This window comes from Cryptomeria japonica, chromosome 7 (assembly GCF_030272615.1).
Source record: "Cryptomeria japonica chromosome 7, Sugi_1.0, whole genome shotgun sequence".
Taxonomy (NCBI): Eukaryota; Viridiplantae; Streptophyta; class Pinopsida; order Cupressales; family Cupressaceae; genus Cryptomeria; species Cryptomeria japonica.
The window spans coordinates 677,539,102-677,564,159 of NC_081411.1; the positions used below are offsets into that span (position 1 = coordinate 677,539,102).

At 33.3% G+C, this 25,058-nt stretch overlaps 3 protein-coding genes across 3 annotated transcripts; all 3 read left to right on the forward strand.

Moving 5' to 3' along the window:
* The first annotated feature begins 355 nt into the window (after positions 1-355).
* LOC131040394 (mitochondrial import receptor subunit TOM9-2) lies at positions 356-1,165 on the forward strand. Its single transcript, XM_057973305.2, has one exon. The coding sequence runs from the start codon at positions 508-510 to the stop codon at positions 835-837; it is 330 nt and encodes a 109-aa protein (XP_057829288.2). The 5' UTR covers positions 356-507; the 3' UTR covers positions 838-1,165.
* An 18,462-nt stretch (positions 1,166-19,627) lies between these two features.
* LOC131040403 (phospholipase A2 homolog 3) lies at positions 19,628-20,457 on the forward strand. Its single transcript, XM_057973314.2, has 3 exons — positions 19,628-19,785; positions 19,902-19,941; positions 20,037-20,457. The coding sequence occupies exons 1-3, from the start codon at positions 19,705-19,707 to the stop codon at positions 20,366-20,368; spliced, it is 453 nt and encodes a 150-aa protein (XP_057829297.1). The 5' UTR covers positions 19,628-19,704; the 3' UTR covers positions 20,369-20,457.
* A 1,711-nt stretch (positions 20,458-22,168) lies between these two features.
* LOC131040405 (phospholipase A2-alpha-like) lies at positions 22,169-24,598 on the forward strand. The gene is made up of 3 exons (XM_057973315.2): positions 22,169-23,023; positions 23,129-23,168; positions 23,904-24,598. The coding sequence occupies exons 1-3, from the start codon at positions 22,943-22,945 to the stop codon at positions 24,260-24,262; spliced, it is 480 nt and encodes a 159-aa protein (XP_057829298.2). The 5' UTR covers positions 22,169-22,942; the 3' UTR covers positions 24,263-24,598.
* The last annotated feature ends 460 nt before the right edge of the window (positions 24,599-25,058 follow it).

Below are 25,058 nucleotides of genomic sequence, written 5' to 3' on the forward strand. Positions count from 1 at the left end.
CCAAGAGTCCCATTGGTGTGTGGACTTGTCTAGAAACCGAAAATCTGTTTCATTACACCACTTTTCCCGCATTGAAGATCTATCTAAAAGACATTGAGAGATATCAATGTGAAGACACCTATTTAACCTACGATATGATTCTAATATAAACAACTTGATACTAATATTTGTCAAACATCTTTTTATGTTCAAAATATTTCACACTTTATAAATATAATGATTTAAATTTCATATGTTAACTTAAAATAAAATAATTTAAAAGTGATATCAAGATAAAATTTTTAATTATATATGCAGAAATTTATAATAGGTAGGTTTGCTCATCCCAACAATTTGCCTAACCAGAGATCGGAGAAACCCTTTTAAACTTGCAAATTAAAAAAGGACTATATAATAAGCTGGAGTAACAAATGTATGAGTAGGTTGATGTATCTAATATTCAACGCTGGAGGGTTTCATAGATTCTGAGAGAGAAAAAATTCAAGGTTTATCAGAAATAAGGGGAGAATGTCTGGGGGTGCGAGAAGGGATCAAAGAGGGCCATCTCTGTCTCTTCCAAGCAGCAGCAGCAGTGCCAATGATGGCGTCATAGCCAAATTGAGTAACAGTGTGAGGCAGTCACTTGTCTTCCACAAGACGAAAAGGGCCGCCTCAAATACTGGTCGTTTCAGCAAGAAAATCTTCTGGAGCACAGGCAAGGCTGCATGGATTGCAGGTACTACTTTTCTGATTTTGGTGGTTCCTCTTATTATTGAAATGGATCGAGAGCAGCAGTTCAACGAGCTTGAGAGCCAGCAAGCCAGCCTTTTGGGTGCCCCTCCCGCTCCCCATCCTTGATTTAGAAATACCCATGTCGATTTTTCATGGTGAATCGAAGATGGATTTTTGGAATTAGGGCTACCAGTGCCTTTTTTATTGAGAAAGTTGCATGGTTTAGGATGGAATAGGCCCCGCCTTTTTCTTCTAGGCAATTTGGGACTTTGATTAAGAAAATGTTACGCTATACCCAATGCTGGATAAACAAAATAGTGTTAATTTTCCCTAAATTTTATTATAGCGTAGCAAAACAATCTTTCTGAGATTTATAAGTGTACGGTGTGTGTCGTTATGCCCCTATTTTCGGTTTCCAGCATTTCAGCTATCCATTTATTTTTTCGTATGCTTATATTATCATGCTCATTATTTGCAAACTTTTTCTTTTGTGCAATGGGTGAAATATTGTGATTGTTTTTTTTAAAGAATTTACCAGTTTATTTGAACTACTTTTGGAATTTAGAGTTTCAGTCATATCTGAATTTAAATGCATTTTTCTGTTATAAAAATAAATTGTTTTCTGTTGTTGACAACACATTTACCATGTGGAATATATATGCTATAAAAAGCTTGGCTTCTGAAAGATTTTCGATTTTCACAGTTATACATAATATCATGTATCTGGATGCTATTCTGTAATGTTTTTAATTCTGACGTTCTGAGTCTTCTTCGAGACTCCTCTTCAGGAAAACTAACTACATGATCGAGCTTGCTTTCTGGTTGAAGACATGTCCTCCTGTATCATATCTCATCTAAACTAGCAAGTCAATTCTTAAAACCATAAAAGCATAAATCTTCAAAAAATCCTCATTCTTGTGATTTTAAAAAAATCCCTGGCCTGAACGATTTTTTCCCCAAAAAATTGCAATTTACTCAGCCGTGGTGTTGAACAATTGTTAAGGCTTAAAATTAACCTTTTTTTGTAAAAGTCATGAAAAAAATCACATGGGAAACTCATTTATTGTCCACAACCTTAAATCCCTAAATAATAGGGTTTTTTCATTGATTTTTAGCACAATATTGACTATTGAGTGCTAGCCATTGGGATGTGGTTCACTATCAAAGATTTGTCATATTTCATTAGGTTGCAAAGGCAAATCACATGTAGGTGACCTTGAATTAATGTATGTTTCTAATACATGTTAAGAACATGAAAATAGAGACATGTTCTTTGGTATGCTACTACGCTAGATGTTAAGGACATTAAGATGGAATGGTCAAGAGATGTGCTATCTTTTTCTTAGTGTATTTCACACTATTTTTCGTTTGCCTTAAGCTCGTATTGATGCTTTCCATGCATATAAATCCAAAGACACAATTTAGTGGGAGATAGTAGACAATATCATAAATACTAAATAAAGTTTCTATATGATTTTTTTAAACATATTTGAGCCTGTGTTACCTGGGGATGTGTCCGTAGGCCTAAAACACCTGTCCCTGTTTTCGGGAAGTCCTGGGGGACGACTCAGGGATCCCTTGGAGCCAGATTTTGCAGGAAATGTCCCCAGTACCAGGGGACGCCAAGGATTGACGTTGGGAATGTCTGGCTGTCTTGGGGATGGCAGGGGATGTCTGGGACGTCCTCTGACCATCTTGGGCATGGCTGGACGTCCCTGGCATCAAGCCTCTTTTCTAAAAAAAATACACAAGTCTCTAGGTTTAATGTTTGCATATTTGGGTCTTCTGCCCTTGGGACTGTAATGTGATAAATTGCTGATTTTGGACATACAGAGTTTGCTCTGGTTTTTGTTATTTGAATTTTATAAATATAGATAGTGAGAATGTACCCTAACCTTTATTGATCAAAAGAAAATACTGTAATAAATGTAATTACTATGATTTGTCAATGCTGAGACATATTTTAAAGGATGGATATGTCCTAATGATATTATGGTTAGGAGTGGTTGTTGAGTTGATACAAAAAAAACCAAGAGCATGAAGTTGATTGTGAGCTATGGGCAATGGGAATAGACTTATCTAGAAGTTAACTTCTTTAAATGGTTTCGGAAAGAAGACTACAAAATGTGTTTTTGAATACAAGTTCTGCTGCAAACATCACCATGGAGTATAAGTTTATCCAAAGAATTTCTGAAGAGGCTTACTTGCAAAAGATATACAGGCTTTTGTTTGCTTTTGAACAAGAACTTGGCTTGGAGATGGACCTCAACTCCTGCAGCCTCCTATACAGTGCTATGAAAGAAGAAAAAGTTGAGGGTATAAACTCCTCCAAACAAGTAAAAAAGTCCTCTTTGAAAAACCAAAATAGAAGGAACCAGAAGTTGCTCCAGTTAAAGTCTTTTGAGTTCTTCACTTAAAGGATATAACTTGTATGCTATTTTTTAATATCACATGCACATGGACAATGAATTTTGAAAGCACTTTGAATTAAGTATTAATGTTTGAAATTTTGAATTAATGCTCAATTTAATACAAATGTTATATGTAAAGGTTCTATAATGTATATATGCATTGCTTTATCCATGTTTTCATATGAATATTTAAAATTTACCTATATATTTAAATTTTTTTCTATATTTTATACAGTTTTACCCTTTGCCATCCCCTAGCCATCCCCAAAAATGGCTTGAAATATCAGGGACATGGAAAAGTGTTCCCTCGTCTTGGAGACTTGGGGTAACATAGATCTGAACCTTATTAGAGTACTTGCCAAAAGTAAATATGGAAAGCTAGACTAAACTGAAATGAAACTTTATTGGCTTGATATCAACCTAAAGAGGATTCTTTTTGGAATTTTGGTGATCCTTATTATTCAAAAGAATTTTATAGTTTCAATGGTCAACAGTAATACCAAGGTGGTTGTTTAGATAATCAAGTTTAGATCGGGAGAAGTTTCCTTTTCAGATGCTAACAATGTGTGATAATTTGGAGCTTGAATTTGACATTGACCATCAAGTTTTAATGACAAGTAGGTAGGGTAGTGACAGTTGTATAATCAAGTGGGAAGCATAAGTATATCCATAACAATATATAGACATTGTGGAAACGGATAGAATGGTTCCTATCAGAAAAATAATAATTAGCTTGTAGTGCTGAAAAAATGAAGTGTAGCAATATTTTATATCAAAATGAAGTTTTGTTTTAGTTATATCTAATTTTCTATACATTTTTTAGGCTTAATGCTTTGTTAACCGATGAAACTTACTGCTTATATGCATGCCTTGCACTTGTTAGGGAACTTTATTCCATTTAGGCTTATCATATACATGAAGGTTTAGAAGGTCTACAAGGAGTACAATAGTCACACACGAATGCTTTAGACATACATAGCGTAGCATTCAATGCATGTTAAATAGGTATCAAGCAAGCTAATACATGCCTTGAGAGAAGTCATACCTTAGTCTCATGGGCTTATCTTAATCCCTCTTTAAGTAGGCCTCATATATTTTCTCTTTAACAATCCAAATAGATTTCAGCGTGCTTTGAGTTTTCTTTGAAATTTGTACCTATAATCTCAAATTTTCAACTCAAAGTCCATCGATGTTTTCAACTCCATCATCTACTTATACACAAAATCAAGGAAAATTTACTTGAATAATAATAGCTAAAATTATGTCTCAAATAGTTGCTCTCTTCTTTTGTACTAGCAGGTCTTTATTATTTAATGGAAAAATATTTAACACTCCCTTTATTGTTTTACAAATCTGCTAAAATAGTTATCAACGAGAACATTTCAATATCATTTATGGTCTTCTGAGATGTAAGAATTTGTTTCAAAAGCATTTTCTATTACTCTATCCTGAGCTATTTGATTCAAAACCTATTAAGTTGAACTTTGCAATTTCTTCCTTTGTCATATAATTTCCCTTTTACACTCTTAACATAGTTCTCTTTCACATTGTTCTAGAAATTGCAAGTATTGTTAAATCACAAATATGAACCAGTTGATTCCTACTTTGTAATTTATGATGTCTGCTCAGCAAAGGAAAATTGTCATTTTAATGACTTTCTTGAGCCTGAGGATTTTGAGATCTTGGAGGCTGACTTGGATACTCATGAGATTGAACAACTTAGGAGAGGCTTTGAACTAGGACCTGTAGACCTCTAGCATTTCTCCATTTGTAGTAGCAAATCATTGGCTATATTTGAACGACATAGGAAAGGCTTTGAACTAGGACCTGTAGACCTCTAGCATAGCTGCATTTGTAGTAGCAAAGAGTCATTGGCTATGTTTGAACGATTTAGGAGAGGCTTTGTACTAGGACTTGTCGACCTCTAGCATAGGTCCATTTGTAGTAGCAAGAGTCATTGTCTATGTTTGATTTTTTTGGATTTTTTTACTTAGTTTATAGGTTGAGTTTGTACAAGTTATATTGTAATTGAAATTTTGTCAAATGTAACCATCTAGTTATTATTTATGCTTTATGAAGAATGCTTTGTGCAATGCAATGTAATCAATGATATGAATATAAACAACAAATACTATTTTCTACAATTCATGGGTTAAACTCTCTATTTTATTTGCTCCCTATATCTCTATACTATTTTTTTTTTAAATTAGTTTTTGTTTTTTTCCTACAATTTTTAAATGGTTTTTTTTTTAATCCGATTTCTTCCCAATTTTTTCAAAAAATCTTATTCTCTGGTTTGCCAATTTTTTCCTTAAATGGTTTTTGGGGCTACGCAGTTAAAACTGTAGTATACATATATATGGTTTGTGTTTTTATTATCAACAGTTCTTATGATGTAGGTCACCTAATAACCATTTTGGATGTCGCCAAAGTGAAACTTCATATTTTATAGAAAGTGATGATGGCGAGAGAAGGTAGGTGATTTGATTGGATTAGTTTTTTCTATGGTTTTTTAAGCCATTTAATGTGAAATGTCAAAACCTCCCCCTAGAGAGGCATTACATCAAAAGCTATGAATTTCGTGATTGATTATTAGTATTTATTTGTCATTCGTTGGATGCATGCCTTGTTGTACAAGTACCGACAATATCCAAATCCATATATGTTTTGTATTGTTGACCATTACAGCAACATTGTCAATGTTATCTGTGTATTTTATGAGAAGGATGTTCTCAGGAGTAAAGTATAAATTTATGTGAAAATTAACAGAAACATTGTTGTGACTTGTGTATCATGGGGACACTTGTATATCATCTTTATAGGAAATTTTGATAGAATAAGCTTTATGATCTTTCATTTGGGTACTTAAGGATCTTATCCTCAAGGCCAGCCCAAATATGTAATTTATGAATATACTGCCAATCATTTGTAGACCCTCTCCGCCTCCCCCAATTGAAGTGATGCAAACTAAATGTTATCTAAATCAGCAATTTATTTAATGCTGAAATAAACATAAAGTTTATGAATTCATGCCTGTTATTAATTTTTCCTCAATCTATCAAATCTAGGAATATCATGTTTTGGCACTTAAAGTAAGTTTTCAGCCATAGGAGGGTGACTTCTTCGGTGCATTTTATTATCTGTTACTGCTTTTATGGTTCAAACCAATTTGTTTGCAACATAAAGATCCAGTTGACAATTTAATCTTTGCTTCAGAGATACATTTTTTTTCAATTACAGGAGTCTTACCCATTTTTATTTATTTATTTATTATTTTCCATCATGTTAAGTTAGTATATACTGTTGGTAATGTGAAAATAAACTTCAGATGACATTTGCAATTTTGAGGTACTTGTTCCGAATTTTTGTTTTTTTGACAAACCATGTGAATAGGTTCTATGTACATCCACCCAGCTCATACTTTTATATTGGGTTCTGTTGTCTCCTTGGTTATTGTTATCAACTAGATTGCACCCTTACTAAACACCTAGTTTAGCAATCTAATGAAACATGGAAACGCTCCTGGGCTTGTGGGTTGCCCTGTAGGTTGGTTCCTCTTTTAGTACTTCACCTATACTGCTATTCTCACTGAGAAAAGGGAAAGAAAAAACTTAAAATGAAAACTAAAATCTAATGGGTGATGCACCAAAATCTTGTTTTAGACCTGTACCCTACTATTTATGACACAATAATTCAAAAAGCTTCTTGTTTTTGCACAACTTCAGGTTCTCACACTCCGTGCATCAGTAATTTGCAGAAATGATGTTCATATCTTGCTGTTCTGAAGGAAAAGAACAAGTTTCCACAACTGCAGCCCTATATCTGTATTTCACAATCTACAACCTGCATATAGATATATTTTTCTGCCTATAGGTAATAATTTGAGATATATTTTAAAGGTTTTTAAAGAAAAACACAAGAAAATACATACACCAAATCGTTAGCACACACTAAAACAACCCATATGGACGGCAAATTTCAAGTGTGAACTTCTATTGAATGTAAAGATGTGCTTACAACAGAGTAAGTCTGATGGAAGGCAAATTTCAAGTTTGAACTTTTATTGAATGTAAAGATGTGCTTACAACAGAGTTAAGTCTGGAAATTTTTGTTGCTTGAAAATGATAAAATTACATTGATTTCAGTCTTCAAAACCCTGGTTGAGAGTTACAGAACAATTTTTTTTGCAAGAAAGAGCTTTCTAGCTAGAATGCTTTGCAAAACTGAGAAGAACTCCCCAAATTTTAAACCTAGGTGTACTTTTTCATCCTCCAAAAAGTAGAGAGAAGTTAGAACCTTCATTTAAAGTAACTTAACCTCTCCTTGTTCTGTGCTGACTGGTTTGACTCCATCTTGGCACTAAAAAGAGTCCCTTCTTGATTTTGGCTTAGCTTAAATGCACTTACGTGGCACTGGAGTAAGATGATCTTTGACTTTTCCTCATTGTTTTATTCTATCAGCTCCTAGAAAAGCTCCAAAATATTTGCAACTACTCCTAGATGCTCTCCATATGTTGTTATTGTTATCATGACTACTCCCTCGACTTTTGGAAGAGGCCATAACTGATCATTATTACTCCAAGCTACCATAACCTCCTGTCCCTGCTCATAGGACGTGAAAAATGATTTGAAGTTGATTTAGTGCCCTAGGAGAGTGTAGGAGATCCTTGAAGGTTTATACTTTGACACTTTTCTCTATATCTTCAAAACCTTCTTTATCATCTGTCTTTGACAGTCAATGGATGTTTCATGGCCTCTCTGCTTTTGCTGGGACTGTTTTTTTTTATGAATGTCTCATTTTGCTTCATGGCCTGCAAAAACTCATGTGACTGTTCTTTATTGTCTTTTGCTTTTGAAAAGCTTCCTTTTTGACCCTTCATACTATCTGTTGATATGTTGCCATGTACAGTTTTGCCCTTGGAATTGTCTTCTTGAGAATGTTTTGAAAACATATCTTGGCTCTGTCCATTCTCTTCAGATGTGGATAAAAAGAAAAACTCTATTGGAGTCACTATAATATTTTGTTCAATAGGAGAAGCAATTACCTCATTTTGAAAACATTGGGATGACTAAACTTTGATGAGTGTTGTACACAACAATCACTTTTTACTGTCAAAAAATCACAACTATCGTCTGTAGTTTTTTCTATCTTCCGCATGATGTTGTGCTACTGTCCTTATATCTGTCTCTGCCCATTTCCTTACTCAAGACCACTGTCCACTAAGGACTGTCACCAACCATTTGTCTTGCAACTAGGTCCATCATTTATGACCATCATACCTATTTTTGCCCTTGACCGTGACATGACATATGACTGTCGCCTTCTTCCATAACTGTCAAAGTGAGTATGTTTATATAAGCCATTCAAGACACGGTAATCTTCTCAAATCTTACCAAAATTGCTCTTTGACACACGTTTGGCATTGAATGGACAATGAGGGATTTATGTTATTCTTCATTTGATGGCTGTTACATTTGCTCATTCACTAAGAAAATGAACAGTCCCATCATCACTAGCAATGTGTTGTTTTGAGGATGATTTTCCCCTTCACGTATTTCTTGCATTTGATTGCCATTCCTTATTCCCCCAAACATTAGACACAATTGCCTTTTACTTACCTAAATATATCTCACCATTACTGTTCTCATGTGTAGTCAACAACGCTGTCATGAGTCCCGCAGGCCACTTTGATTATTTTCAGCACTTGACCTCGTCCATGAGTTTCAACATCAGTAACGACTTTTGTTTATCTCTCACATTCATGTTCAATATCTGAAAAACAGTTTATGATTGTGATGAGCTTGATGGACTTTAGTAATCAATCATTACTGTCATGTTGTTTGGACTGTTATCGACCATATCCTCTTTTCTTTTACATTACACAGTCCATTCCAACATACTTTTCTTCTTTTGTCCCTACAGCTATGTCTTCTTTCCCTTAACAGGCCCTTCATTCTTGTGATATTTTGTCATTATGCTTTGCACTGCTTTATAATGACTCACTGCTGCTGCTCTATCAACATTGCTGTCCTTTTACTTTGGTTGTCCATAGTGGACTGTTCTTGTCATTTGTTTTCTTGTTATAACACTGTCATCTCAATATATGCTCTTCCATTTATGACAGACATTTAGATGACTAAACTATCATCTCTATATGACTGCCCTCTTGGTCTATTGTTAACGTTTGTCACCCTTGCAATAGGCATATATTAAGATGCCTTGTTTGTTTAGAACTATTGGGATGTGAAATCCCAACTAAGAATTACTCTTGTTCTTCAGCACTGTACTACTTAGGCTTTCAGAAAAGAAATATTTTTGCATGCTTCTTTAACCTCTGTTCACACTGTCATCTGAGCGTTGCTGTCTTTATAAATCATTCATTACTTTGCATGATGGCAATCGTGCCGAGGTGATATGTATCATCTTGATAGAGAAAAAGGCTCTTTTCAAGTTGAAATACCACTGACTTGGATTAAACTTTGCTTCAACACCAAAAAAATTCTGGAACACAGTACTTAACTTTTTTTACAAGATGGTAGATTTAAAATCGTTCTATTCATGATATACTCTATTTTCAACATCTTAGTTTGCCTCTGCTACAGTGGTGGAATTTCATTTTGTTTGTAATGCTTAGTCTGCCTCTGTTGCAAGTTAGAGGCAATTTTTTTTTTTCTGTAATACTTAACTATTTTACAGTGTCCTTCAATTTGGTTGTTCATTCTTGACTACGTCTCTGTTCCATATTAATGAATGTCTCATAAAATTTCATCCAAGTAAAAGAACCTTTAACAAAAGTCTGTTAAAAGACATCCAATTAAATTTCAAGACAATCCCACAAAAATGTAGCATAAGGACCTTGTAAACAGTATGTTTTGAAGTTCATTAAATATGCCCCGAATCTGCCTGGCTCCATCCAAGCCGGACCCACAGACTGTGGGCAGAAGCTAAACTGACTCCAAAACAGCCAAATTGTACATTGTGTTATTGACTGCTTTGAAAATTGCAGCCGTAGTTTGCAAAATCAACAGTGTATAACATGCGACTAATTTTCGTGTTATGCAATTTCCGTGCAAACGTACTGTGTTTTTGGAGCCAGAATAGCTGCGTCCCAGACTGTGGCCAGAACCCTTTCCTGATCCATAGCGGACTGCAAACCAGGTTTTTACCAGCCTGGGACCGGCTGCTCAGACCTGCTGACCAGTAAAATGTAATGATAATGACATTACATGCATATAGTAATTGTACAGAATGTATTAGATTTGAGCAATCTGTCTGACAAATGCCACACCTACAATAGATGTCTAGTGTTGACAGACAACAATCATTGGAGGCTTCTAATATTTTATGTAAGTTGCTCTCCTCAAACAGCATTTCCTTTTCTTTATGCATTTGCAACTTTGCCTATGTGAAATGTTTTCATGATGCTGATTACACTGTAAGGAAACTTGATGTTTGCTGGAAGCTGCTTACGGGAGTTATGAAAATGAAGTATTTCCTTCACATATAAATATACTCGAAAAATAAGCATGCATCTTTCTTCGAAAACCTTTGAATATTTTTTAAATTGCATTTTCTTCAAACTACCTGAACTTCAATTGCAATATATAATCTTGTACCAGTATATCCATAAAGCAGTTTCGGATCCTCCGAATGTGCAGGTATAGTCTGAGCGAGCCCCATCAACTTGGTTTGTCTTACATCAATAATACCATCTGATCTGTATTCCTATCCGTATTCTTCATTTTTTAAATTAATAATGTATATGGATATAACTCATTATTATATTATAATATTATTAATTAAATTTATTAATATTATAAAGTTTTATAAATATTCATGTCCATGAAAAATATTAGGAAATGTGTATAATGCTTCTAATTTTTCTTATTTAGGCTGCAAATTATATATATAAGGAATGTACAACCCACGAACCCAAACCAGTACCAGGCTGGGAAATTTACTTTGAAATTTTCTGTTGGCTATTTTCATCTCAAACATCAGAAAACTGATCTGGTTATAGATAAATTTAATTATAAACATAATAGTCCATTTTTTGTGTCTTAATGTCGTTTTTGCACTTGCAAGTTCCAAATTTGTCTTATGGTCTGCTGTTTTACAAGAATGACATTGGCAATTTCCTAGGCCTTAAGCATTTAAAGGAAAAGAAGGGAAATCACCTTTTTCTGTTTATTATAAAGATTTGCAAAAATGTTATCTGCAGATCTCTTCTTTCTCTTTGCTCCTCCTGCCCTATCAAATCTATTTGTAGACAAATTTTCTCCTATTTTGATGAACCCAGTTACAACCCTCCTTCCAGTTCTTCCCTCTCTTGAACATCATTGTGTCAACTTGAAGGCACCAATTAGTCAAAGAAGGCTTTGCATGAATTAATTGATCTGCTAGAACAATTTCACCTCCTGCATTGCATGCTAGAAACTCTTCCATGCGTCATATTTGTACCATCAGGTTTCTTATAGGTATTCAACAAAAGAATAGTGCCTCAAGCTTCAAATTTATTGGTTTGAATAGATCAGTATTGTAGTGCTATCAAAAATGACATCCCACACAACTTAATCAACTTTGTTTTATTTAACATGCTTCTAGGATGGTGGCTTTCATGATGGATTTGCTCCCATCTCCAAAAACCCTAGCTCCACTTTCAAATTCCTTCCTATTGCTCTTGGATGCCTTTGGTGTGGCTGTGGGTGATGGTTTGGGTTTGGAGGCCATGTTTTCCTCGGTCGTGGACTCTTCTCATTGTGTTCTTGCATTGTCTATATCTATTGGTTTGGACATAAGCTATCGGTTTGGGTTCAGGCATAATTTTTTTTTCCCTTTGGGTTCATGGGCTGGGTTTGCTTGTACACATACAAAAATTCAACACCTCTCTAGTCCTAATGCAATGAAGCATGCATTATGATATTGAACCTATGCTTGGATGCAAATGAAGTATTAAAATGATAATGAATGAAGATAGAGATAATTGTTAGATTGAGTGGTTGTTATGATGATAATGTTTCTGCTAATATAGTAATTATTGAAAGTAGCATGGTTATGTTTCGAGGGATGTTAGATGGGAAAGAGATGATGATATCACATCATTTGAATAGATGAGAATGCATGTGATGTTAAAATCCCCTTCTAATGAATGTAATATTTTGTTTGTTTGTATGTATATGAGGTTTCTAGATATAATGTGAAAATAATTTGATTGTTCTAATCAGGAGGTGGTAATTTGATGCTACTTTGATAAATGATGTAGTGTGTAGTTGTCAAGATGGTTTTTTAACCATGTTTATTATGTGATCTCATTTTTTGGAATGAATAATAATCTTTGGTAAATACCCTTCCATGCTTGCTTCCTATCTTGTTTCTTTGGACGTATGTTGACTTTAGTTGCATGTTATATATTAGGAGTAGACGTACTCAGTTGATCTATTGAAAGTTATTTATACATAATGACTATGTTTCAAGACATGATGATGTTATGATGATTTATACATATAAGGACCTATTGATGATATTAGGATTTATTGCTTATGATTTTTTAATGACTTTGATATGATGAGGATGTATTATTATGATGTACTAATGTGTGTTTCGGGTGACCTCAAAGGGAGATTGACTAGGATTACTGATGTTTCAAATGCCATATTAGGTGTATATGTATATATATGTTGTGCATGTGTTTTGTGTTTTGGTTGATGCAGATACAAGGCATCGACTCCACTTGTTTTCACAAGTTTGAGCGTGCTTATACAATCCATAATGGTGGTTTACATGGAGATAACATTAAGGTTCGTTTGACCTAACCCTAGCCATCATCCCAAATTAGGGCAATTATCTTGGTCTTGAGTTTGCCTTCTTGGGTTGTCACGAAGGCAACCTTTGAAAACCCTATGCCAATGGTCTTTGTTTGTGAGATTTTTGGGTGGATTTATGATGATTATATTTATTCTTATTTATAATATATTTTATTATTTTTAGGTTATATTATTTATTGTAATATTTTATGTCACTAATATTATTTGGTGTTCACCCTTGTTTTATTATTTTTTCCACCTTAAGTGATGTAATTATATATATGATTATTATTTGTTTTATCGTATTTATCTATGTGTGAGCACTATTATAAGTGTAAGTACTTTTTTGATTGGTGAGGGCTAAATTAATTAAATAAATATAATTATCTATTTGGGAGGTTAATTATATTTTGGTGGATTAAATTAATAAGCTATTTAATAAATAATCTCTCCTTGTTATGGTCTTTGGTGGTTGCATTCCTGTACATGTTTTGGGGAGCAATTTATGGTTTGATTCAGGAGACTTTGGGGCTACCTTCTTTGGAATGGAAATGTGGAGATTTTGGAGGGTGAATGCTTGGATTTGGAAATTGAGTTGCTTGGAATTGATTCAAATAGCTGATGGAATTTGTTGTTGTTTTGAGAGGGGTTGGTGAGAGTATTTGGGTGTGCAGGCTTCTTCATTTCCTTTGATTTTTCGAATTTGAGTTAGGGGTTTCTTGTTCCCATGTTTTTTTTTTCATTGAATTCTTGATTGGAAGCATTATTTGTCGATGTGGATATTAAAAATCAATTTGGGAATGTGTATTTTGCTTCTGGTTCGAGTTTGAATGAGAACGTCTCTATGAATTCATTGTGTTTTAGGGATTGTTTATGTATTTTATTTTCTAGATCCTTGTAGGATGCTCTTGTAAATGATTTGATTGTGTTTTTGAGAGGTGTCTATTTGTCTTATTGGTTGCCCTAAGTTAACCCTCGTCTTGATTCCTGCAACTGTGAATTGATCTTCGCAATTGGCGGTTAGGATTTTCGCATTTGTTATCAATTGATTTCACATTTGTTAGCATTGTATTTAGCATCCATTGTTTCTATTTTGTGTTTGCATTTTGGGTTCTGCATTTGAATTTGTGGTCCCTAGGTTATCTTAGAGGCTCAACTAGGCTCTGTATCTTGTCAATTATGTCTTTTTGGGTTTGTTTGATCTAATTTGGGTTGATTTGTGATCATATGAAATGCAATAATTATAAGCATGGAAATATGAGGAGTTGATCAGTGATGAAGGGCACAATGTGCTCTACCCATGCTTGTTCAATAGAAGGTTGTGAGGCATATTTTGCGAGAACTTGATACATTGATGTTACGTAGATGGAACTACTGGAATGACATGGATTTGGACATAGAGCTAGTGAATGCAGAAGTCAAATTTTAGAAGTCATTGATTCCACCATCTCTATTCTCAATAACAGAGTTCATGTTCTCTATTAGCTTGCATCTTTGAATGAAAAATCATATACATTAAGGCAATGTGTTATGATAAATGATCTTGTAATGACTATTAAAGAAAAATATAGAGCATAAGTGATGTCATCTATAAATCCCAACACAGTCCAGTATAAACCCCATGAGGATAGTGAAGAGACGTCACCATTTATGGACAATGGTCATGAGGTTAGTTGATAAAAGAGAAGATATGAAGAAGATAATAGTCATATAAGAAAACAAGGGATATTAATGTCTTTTGAGCTAAAAGAAGGTACCAATCACTGCTACATGACAATCACCTCACATGTATGATGCAAGTTCCAACGAAAGGATTCACATATATAGAAAGGAAGATATTGATATGGAGTATGAAGATAATGATATGGAACACTCGAAGTATGGGAAAATATCAAAGGACAATAGGTAACAACATATAAGCCAAGAAAAAAGAGTGTTTAGTGATCAAAGCATAACGATACCAAAGGTGGCATAGTCATGACATGAGACATCAAGAAGAAGCTTCTTAGTATGAGAAATACAAGCATTTTTTTTTGAGATCATAAGATAATGTCATGGACACAAAAGTCAAAATGGTTTGCTATAGTCATAAAAGGATAGTCAAGTTCAAAAGACGCACAATGTCTAGAGAAGAGTGGTGTTGGAGGAAGAGAAAATAAAAGAGGGTTTGCAACCTTTCACAAAGATCAATGCAATCATGAACACAAAAAAAAGTCACACAAGGTAGTCATAGATAATTAATTTTGAATTCCTTTCGACAAAGGTCATTGCATTAAAAAATAAATACTCCAATATCACATATTTAACAACTGCCGATGGACTCCAACGACTCTCCAAATGGCTCTCCCACCTCTGCAAATTTAAACCTCGTCAGCTTGCTTGCGTCCGTTGATCCTCCTAGTATGGGGGCTACTTACTCTAGTGCCGGTGTTGATGGTGTGTTGGTTGCCATTGGGTTGTGCTCCCCACCCCCCCTTGTGGTTTTTGCAATTGTTTCAAGCGCTCCCCCACTCCCTCCCATAGGTGTTGCGGGTTTGAGAGGTCTTGTTGCTACTGGCATGGTTGAGGATGTGATTGTTGATGTTGTGATCCCTCCCAGACCTCCTCTCTTTGGTGGAAAAAGCTTTGTTCAGGTGGCTAGAGCTGCTACTAATCCTCCTAAAGGGATTCAACCTCCTCCCTGTGCCAAATCCTCCCTTGTGGTGGTTTGTGGACAAAATGTGGTGGATAATATTGATTTCTACCAACATCGTGCACTGGTGTGCAGATTTGTTGGACTCTGGCCTTCCCTTCTACACCTCCATTGTTGGGTGTGTGGGCCTTGGCAGCTTCTGGTTGCACATAACATTGAGCTCTATCCTTGTGCTAATGGGTTTTTTATTGCTAACTTTATTGCTTCTACCTCAAATCCCTCTACATCAAATCCCTTTGTGTCAAGGCCTAAGTGCTTCTCCCTCTCCTTGAGCTGGGCTTTGGGTTTTTGGCTTGACAGGTTTTCTTTTCACCTGTCTTGTTGTGGAAGTATCATTATGGCTAGTCTTTGTTTGTCTTCGTAGTTGTGATTAATTTGCTCTTAATGTGCAACTACTAGGTGTTAATATTCGTTATGCTCATATCTAATTTAAGTTTCTAGTATTTTATTAAACTCAGAACATGAACATCAAAAATAAATCTTCATATCTGATATACAAAACTAAAATATATTGAGCAATTAACTACTGCAAAATATGCAAATCGAAAATATAGAAAACCATACACAAAATTTGACACAACTGTTTTTGGGTAGAAACCCTTGGAAAAACCCTTACGAGAAAACCAGTAGAATATGAGATCTCTTTATTATTCAACTTGAGCAAAAAAGTCAGAGTACAAACACAGTCTCTGTCACACAATTTGCTATGAACACGCCAAGGGAAACTCACAGCCAAATGGGGTAGATCTCCACTCTTATAGATCTCAAACCTAAAATCGATGGTGGAGATTAAATATCCTACAAACCACCACACCGACTACAATCTATTCAAGCATTTATTAGATCTTATCCAAAATGCTTCTAGAAGAGAGATTTAATAAACATGCGTTTCTTGCTTGCTAGAGATCAAAGTCAAAGCAAGAACACCATCCAAGGTACACTATTCAACACTAGTTTCTGTTTGGCTTTACACCCTCTAGACTGTTGTATTTAGGAACAACACCCCTATTTTACTACTTTTAATTTAAAAAACAGCTTATTTTATTTTTAAATTTTAATTTGATTGTAATCATTCTCTCAAACCATCTTTAAATAAAAGAAAAACTATGTGGTTGACCAACAACATTTTGATTCAGAAATTCCCATCCACGAATTTGGGGTGGTCAGAGATCTATGAAAGAAGACTAAGAGGAAACGTTTTCCCTTAAAATATATGAAATAATTAAAATAAACTAAGAAAGTATTATTTTGGGGGGAAGCAATCGGGTGCCACAAAGTTTGGAAGGGCCTTCTTAAAGTAAAATTTGACCCTAACATAAAAGTAAGGTCAAAACAGTCATTTCATTATAAATTATAACACATTTTCCTTGAATTTGCGGATCTGAATCTCCATAAATTGTTGTATAAAACTTCTTTGAGTCCGTGGTTGTATTTAGACTTATTTATTTAATTTTTTTAGCAAATAAATTTCTATTTATTTAATTAATTCAAGCTCCTAGCTTTCATAAAAGTGCGCCTCCAAACAGTGAACAGAACATATGCGATGAGCTCGCATTTCATATGAATGCAATTTTTTAAACAACATTTATTTTATTTTATTGAAGAGATATAAATTAAACACACGCATTTCATATGAATGAAACTTTTAAAACAACATTTATTTTATTTTATTGAAGAGATATAAATTAAACACAAACACGAATTTTTATTTTTTTAAGATGTTTAAGTATATTATAAATTGTACATAAATATTTTTTTTATTGTATTAAAAATAATAAATATTTGTTTAATTTTTATTGGTTAAAGTTTTTTTTATTAAATTATAACATTTAAGAATTATAAATATTTAATATAGTTGTACAAATTTTTTTTGGTTCTCAACCGAAAACAATAAATGATAAGATTTTATTTTTTTGGGGGATCTCTTTTATAAGCATAATGTCATTACCTACTCTAAGGTATATTCATTTATGAGTCTTTTCTCTTTAGTATTTTTAGGTCATCTATATTAATGTGTTTTAAATTTTCTTTACATAATGTAGAGAAACAAATGATGAATAGGTACAAACAAAGACTATAATAATATTTAGGGTCTATAGCATTAATCTTGTATATTTGGAGGTATTGTTCTTTGAAAAAAATTAAAGAAAATATTTCCTATATTTGATTAGATGTCAAAGTACCTATGATAGGATAAGATATCCTATACCTGCTTGTGATTCTAGAATTTTTAGAACTATAATGACAAAAGATAGAGCTAAAGTATATCTTTTACATTTATTGAATCTTATTTAAATTAGTGCCTTCTTTTTGTTATAATTATAGCACTACCCTTGTCTCTATTTATTGTAATCTTTAAAATTACTAAAGCTCCATGAATTTTACTTCACCACATAATTTAACTAAAGAAAATTCATAGGTTTGTCTTTCTTATTTCATATGTATTTGAACCTTGACAACTCATGGTGTTGGAGAATTAAAGAAAACACTTCTAATATCTTGATAATATTAGTTTTTACTTTTCCCTTTCTATAAGATTTCCATTAGTTTGTTATTTACATGAGAGAATGGTGATTCTAAGCATTCACTAGCAAGTTAATCAACATGGCCTTTAGAACAAAAAACGCTAAATTATGAAAACTTGAACAAATTTAAATCCATTAGAAAGATCATATAAAAATATATCTAATGTTCAATGTTATGGATATTATAAAATTTTAGAACAAACTCCTCAACTAAGAATTGTTGACTTTTAATCCAAAGAATCCTCAACAAGAATGAAAACACTTTATATATAGCATATAAATTTGTATATTACAAAGAATTTAACCCTAGACTTATGAATTGAATGTTTTTGTTACCACTCTTTATTTTTTATTATTCCGTTCTCACTATTGATAAACTTTATTCGATAGACACTTGTAAAATTGATTATAGTTGAAGAAAAGCATTTAACTCTAGACTTGTGAATTTAATGTTTTTATAGTAGCCCTTAATTTTAATGTTTATTGTTCTTCCCTTCTCACCATTGATAAACCTTATTCAATAGACACTTTGTAAAATCAATTATCAATTTAATTATATTTATATGTCCATCAAAATACAATTTATGTTGAAATATTCAAATAACTAAAAAACACACTAACTATTTGCACAAGACACTCACCATTGATGTTATGTTGAAGTTTTCACTTCTGATCGATGAGAACTTTTGTTAAATTCATTGAAAATGATGATAAAATAAACAGATTATAGACAATTCTCATTGATGAAAACTCAAAACTTCAATTATATAACATCCAACCATTTAGACTTTTGCCTCATCATTCCTGTACCTATGGAATGAAAAGGTGACATCTGCAGAAAAAATGGAAGTAAAAAAGGGCTGAGTTCTGTCGCTCTCGCAGAGCTCTGCCCTCCAGCGGCGGTAATGGCAGTTTGAATCTCAATCAATGAAATTTATGATCTTCCAACTATCGACTTTATAATTTCAGTTAGCAGTCAAATCTAAATCAATGAAATTTATGGTCTTACGACCATCGATCGATCTTATAAAATTCACAAACCTATGGAATGAAAAGGTGACATCTGCAGAAAAATTGGAAGTAAAAAAGGGCTCTATTCTGTCGCTCTCGCAGAGCTCTGCCCTCCAGCGGCGGTAATGGCAGTTTGAATCTCAATCAATGAAATTTATGATCTTCCAACTATCGACTTTATAATTTCAGTTAGCAGTCAAATCTAAATCAATGAAATTTATGGTCTTACGACCATCGATCGATCTTATAAAATTCACAAACCTATGGAATGAAAAGGTGACATCTGCAGAAAAATTGGAAGTAAAAAAGGGCTCTATTCTGTCGCTCTCGCAGAGCTCTGCCCTCCAGCGGCGGTAATGGCAGTTTGAATCTCAATCAATGAAATTTATGATCTTCCAACTATCGACTTTATAATTTCAGTTAGCAGTCAAATCTAAATCAATGAAATTTATGGTCTTACGACCTTCGATCGATATTATAAAATTCACAAGTATTTCGACTCATAGAGGGAACAACAAGAATAACTAGATAAGCTCAAGAGATCGATATTAATGGCGGCACTCAGATCACAGTTTCTTCATATGCTATTGTTGATTGCGCTTTTCTCTCCATGTTGTTACGCCGTCCCAGCGGTATTCATTCCTTCATTACCCATTTATTATATTCTCAGAAAAAATCTAAACTTGCTTATTTGATATGCCTGACACAGTTTTTTGTTTTTTGTTTTTTTGGGTTTGTGTTGGTGTAGACAAACTGCAGCACTACATGCGAGTCCATGGACTGCACAAGTGAATATTCACATATATATTTACTATTGGTGTGCCTCTGCAACTTAAATAATTGATTGAAATTGTCACTGATTTGCTGGTGTTTGTAATGGCAGATGCACGTTTAAGGTATGGGAAATACTGTGGGATATTTTACACTGGATGCCCCGGGGAAGCTCCGTGTGATGGGATTGACAAGTGCTGCATGACTCATGATAACTGCGTGGGGGACAACTACAACTACTTGAGCAGGAGTTGCAACCAGGCTCTGCTTGACTGCATCCGGGCTTACCAAAATTCTGGAGATGGGCAGTTCCCAGGCAATACCTGCAACGTACGAGATGTGGAGAACAGCATTACAATTGTCGCTGAAGCAGGTGTTTTGATTGGAGAAGCTATTGGAGACAATAGTTGTATTCAACATGTATCTAATCTTCCTCCCATCTGATCATCCTTTCTCCTCTACTCCCGGCCCATATTTATAATTCCTACTATCAAAGCTTGCCAAGAAATGGGAAATAAGTTATTTTAACTCAATCCTATCACCAATTCTTATATTTGCAATAAATCATGCCTACTCTGGGCAATTATGGTATATATATATATAAAATTGAAGATTCGAATTCTCTATCATTCAATGTCTTGTATCTTTAGGCTGATATGGTTATTGGTTTCTATATCTGTGATTGAATATTCTAATTCAGCATCATTTAGGTGTCTACTATCTTTATATTATTGTAGGTATTGGTCAAAATTGTATTCTTTCTGGTGGAAAATTATAATGTTGAATATGTATAAACTTGCTTTCAAATGTACGCTTCTTATAGATGGATGGATATTAATTTCTACATGATATATAGGAGAGGGGGCACTAGTTGGGCAAGGTTCAATTGTTGATATAATATTTGTTATATTATTTCCTCCTTCTTGTAACGTATCTATATATATTATGTCAATAATTATTTCACATGTAAATTAAAAAAAAAAAATGTAATAGAAACTTGATTTGATGACAAAATCATTGTAGTGGGCATCTAAATGATGTTAAGTTCAAATCTTCTACTATATCTCTATGTGTGTTGGTCAAGATGGACATATTTGAACCCATGAGAATTTATTAATGTTATTATAAAAACATAAATACACTCATTAACTAGTGAAATAAGTATCCACCATAAGTCAAAATATTGTTGTCATACTGAAATATCATTACTCACAACAATGTATATACATTTGAGTATTTCATATTAATAGTTTGTCCTATCACAAATATAAAATGTGGCCATAATAAATATCTTGGACTTTCCAATTAATGTAAAGGATTGTCAAAAAGTTTAATGATCATTTAAAGTTCAATATAAGTTGCATTTTAAATAACAATGTATTATTTTTATATCTACAAATAATTTTTTTGTGTGTTAAATTATTGTCCATTTATGTTAGATATAAAAGTTAGAGATAACAAAGATTTATGATTATCAAAAAGTGTTAAGAAAATTTAGACACTTTTTCACTAGACATGTTGACTAGAGAATTTTGAGAGTTTGTAATTATTAATATATTTTGTGCAAATGAGTTGTGAGTTAAGGATATGATGATTTGTAAGCATTTCGATATCAATACTTACATGGGTAGCTTTGTTTGATATACATGCTCACCATGACTACATTTGCTTGATGTACTTGGTTTCAAATCTATCTGATATTATTTTTTTAAAAATAAAGAATTTTTAAAGATTCTTTATTAAATAATTTTTCTTTCTAGGTATGACTATTCTCAACAAATGTTTAGCATATTATGGGTCTATTTAATGCTTTATGACAAAAACTTTGTTTTGCTTGAAACTTATTCATTTATTGTAACTCCTTGGAATTTTTGGTGTTTTATAGTTGATATTTTTTGCAATGGTTGAATGAATATTGTATACAAGTATGTGTAGGCAAATGAGAGAGCAAAAAAAAAGGTAAAAAATGACCAGCTTTTTTCTTGAAATCAATAAAAATGATCTTGGATGAGAAATTGAAGATAGCCATGTTCAAAATTTTAAAATGTGACAAGACCAAGATTTTCAGTGGTCAAAATTGATTTTTTGAACTACTAGTTGTTTATATGATAGAAATTAAAAAGTTCAAATATGTGAAACACACAATGTGCACCTATTTCTTAAAAAATATAACATAATATCTAATGTACTACCTTAAAATGTAGATTTTTTAAAAGTATTTCACAAATCACTTTGATTAAAAACTTTAAAGAAAAAAAAAAGATAATATTCTAATTTGCAGAAGCCCATAGTGATCCTTCGCTCAGCCAAATAGTTATATTTGTGTTTCGATCATCCAACAAAGTGGTCTCAACAACCCTCAATCAAAACCCAACATTTGAAAGAAAATAAGGTGAATTTCATTCGGGCAAAGGGTATAACGTTCTAAGAACAAAAAAATTTGCATTCTGAAGGAAAAATTACCATAGGTGTTGCAGAGAATTAAAATATAGCATTAACTTATCGAACCTTCAGGAACAGGTGTTTACATAAAATTCAAATGACTGTAAATGTGGGGCCAAACAATTAAGAACCCAGAAAATAAACACTTCGAATTCCTTCAAATCTGAGCAAGATTAGCTGGAACTATAAATGGAACATGTATTTTCCATCTACTTCCAAACGCTGCAATTGAAATAACATCTGATGTACAATGAGAAAACTCATTGTACATAAATGAAATTACAGGTGGGAAGCAGCAGAAGGTGCTTTGCTAGGCATCAAGCACCTGTTATTCCAGAATAAACGTGGATTAAGAAACTTTCAAACATCTGTACTGCGTACGAATGAACAGAACATATGCGGCAAGCTAATATTGGGTACGAATGCAGCTCTTTAAAATAAAAACTAAATTATTATTTTTTAACTCAAATTGAATGCAAACAGAAAAATAAAAGCGTGTTGCCGATTAATCCAAATTGTGGGGGAAAAAAGAAATCTTCGAGGGCTAACTTGATAGCTCACGAAATCGATAACCACATGGCGGCACTGAGAGAGCAGTTTCTTCATATGATGTTGTTGATTTCACTTGTGTCTCCATGTTGCTACGCCTTCACATGGGTATATCATTCCCTCCTCCCTCCTCCCTCACCCATTGATTAGATTTTTAGGAAAAATTTAGACTTGCTTGTTTTGATATGATTATGTTGGTTTGTGTGACCGCAGGGAAAATGCAGGACTATATGCAGGTCCAAGTTTTGCCGAGGTGATGATTCATATATATATTTACTGTTGTACGTAATTGTATCATTTAATTGCTTCTGAATTTGATCTTGTGTATTAGATAATGTTATTCTTTCTAGATTTGATTATGTAATTGTTTTGGATATGGTTATGTGTATCATTTAGTTGTTTTAAAGTCTTTTTTTAGTTTTTGGCATCTTATTCTTCTAGTTTTGTCTCGAGTCAATCTAGATCTGCTACTTAATAATAATTTTACATCTTTTTCATTCTCTAACATTCTTACAAGTGTTCCTCTCTCTTCCCACCCCTTCAAAATCACCTTGAGTGGATGTAAGTCTCCTGGCACTCTCTAATATCCTCAACTTATAATCCTACATTTTACATCTCTTTGTTCTCTCTAACATCCCCTTGCACTCTCTAACATTCTCACCAAATGTGAAAACAATGATCCCAAATAGGGATGAAAAAAATATACACAATCAAATCATAAAGAAACTAAATAATACATTAATAAATTGTAAAAAATGTAAAAAATCAAATACACACTAAGCTTACACTTCTAGACTTAAAAATGTTAAACATTCAGAATTGTATTGTTGACATTTTCTAGACTTAATATGTTGCTTAAGATATGTGGTCATACTAAGAATGCTCTTCTAGACTTAAAAGCCTTAAATACTTAAAATTGACTAACATTCTGCTTAAAACTACCACTTAAAACTACCACTTATTTACTGATTTTTTTTTGTAATGACAGAAGCACCGCTTCTAAGGTATGGGAAATACTGCGGGCTATTTTACAGTGGATGCCCCGGTGAAGATCCGTGTGATGGGCTTGACAGATGCTGTATGACTCACGACCACTGCATTGGTAAATCAAAGTACTTAAGCAAGCCATGCAATCAGGCTCTGCTTGACTGCGTCCGTGCTTACCAAAATTCTGGAGATGGGCAGTTTTCAGGTAATACCTGCAAAATAGGAGATGTGGAGAACACCATTAAAGTCGCCATTGAAGCAGGTATTTGGATTGGAAATGGAAATGGTATTGGAGATGGACCCACTGTTCCTTCATCGACCGATCATCTATTATCCTCTACTCCCGGCCCCAAATTATAATCCTTGATATCAAAGCTGGCCAAGAATAGTGGAAGAACTAATTTATAATGTCTCTATTAAATCTGTTTCATTTCATCCTCGGTCCGATTTTATATAATTTATACGCTGGGAATCCACAAAAATTATTTGTAAACTAGTTTTTAATATGAGGAGGATCCAAAGCCCTGTGTTTGAGGATTTGGCGAGTCTCCTCTAAACTTTTTATTTTTGTTTAGAATTTTGAAATTTTATTACATGTTGGTGAGCAGTCAACATGAATTAATCCATCTCACCTTCAGAAACACTATTCTGAACTTTTATCAAAAGGCTTGTTTCTATCTATCTGGTGTACAAAACAAGTAAATTGAATTTGCAATATAAAGATAACTGAACAAATGGAACTTAATTTGAGACGCAACTTTTTTACACCTTGCACTTTTGGAAAAAAATGTAAATTTTTTTTTTCAATTTCATTAGTTGTTATAGTATTTGAAAAGGTACAAGTCATTTTTTCTTTCAAAAAGATCTATTTGAGAGATTCAAGTGGATATATTAAAATTTTAAATGTGTCAAATAGATCTTTTTAAATGAAAAATGGCTCTAACTTTTCAAGTACTGTCAGAATTAATGGAGCAGTTGAAGAAAATATTGCTCAATCTCCTTTTGTAGCACTTTTGGATTTGATAAAAAAATCCCATCTATAGAAAATATTTAAAAAGATCTATTTGAGATATTTGAAGTAAATATATATGAAAATTTTGAATGTCTCAAATAGATCTTTTTAAATGAAAAATGGCTCGTAACTTTTCAAATATTG

Coding starts and splice junctions, on each gene's coding strand:
- LOC131040405 (XM_057973315.2), top strand. CDS start 22,943: ATGGCGGCACTGAGAGAGCAGTTTCTTCATATGATGTTGTTGATTTCA. Junction 23,024..23,128: donor GTTGCTACGCCTTCACATGG/GTATATCATTCC, acceptor GTGTGACCGCAG/GGAAAATGCAGGACTATATG. Junction 23,169..23,903: donor CAGGTCCAAGTTTTGCCGAG/GTGATGATTCAT, acceptor TTGTAATGACAG/AAGCACCGCTTCTAAGGTAT.
- LOC131040403 (XM_057973314.2), top strand. CDS start 19,705: ATGGCGGCACTCAGATCACAGTTTCTTCATATGCTATTGTTGATTGCG. Junction 19,786..19,901: donor GTTGTTACGCCGTCCCAGCG/GTATTCATTCCT, acceptor GTGTTGGTGTAG/ACAAACTGCAGCACTACATG. Junction 19,942..20,036: donor CGAGTCCATGGACTGCACAA/GTGAATATTCAC, acceptor TTGTAATGGCAG/ATGCACGTTTAAGGTATGGG.
- LOC131040394 (XM_057973305.2), top strand. CDS start 508: ATGTCTGGGGGTGCGAGAAGGGATCAAAGAGGGCCATCTCTGTCTCTT.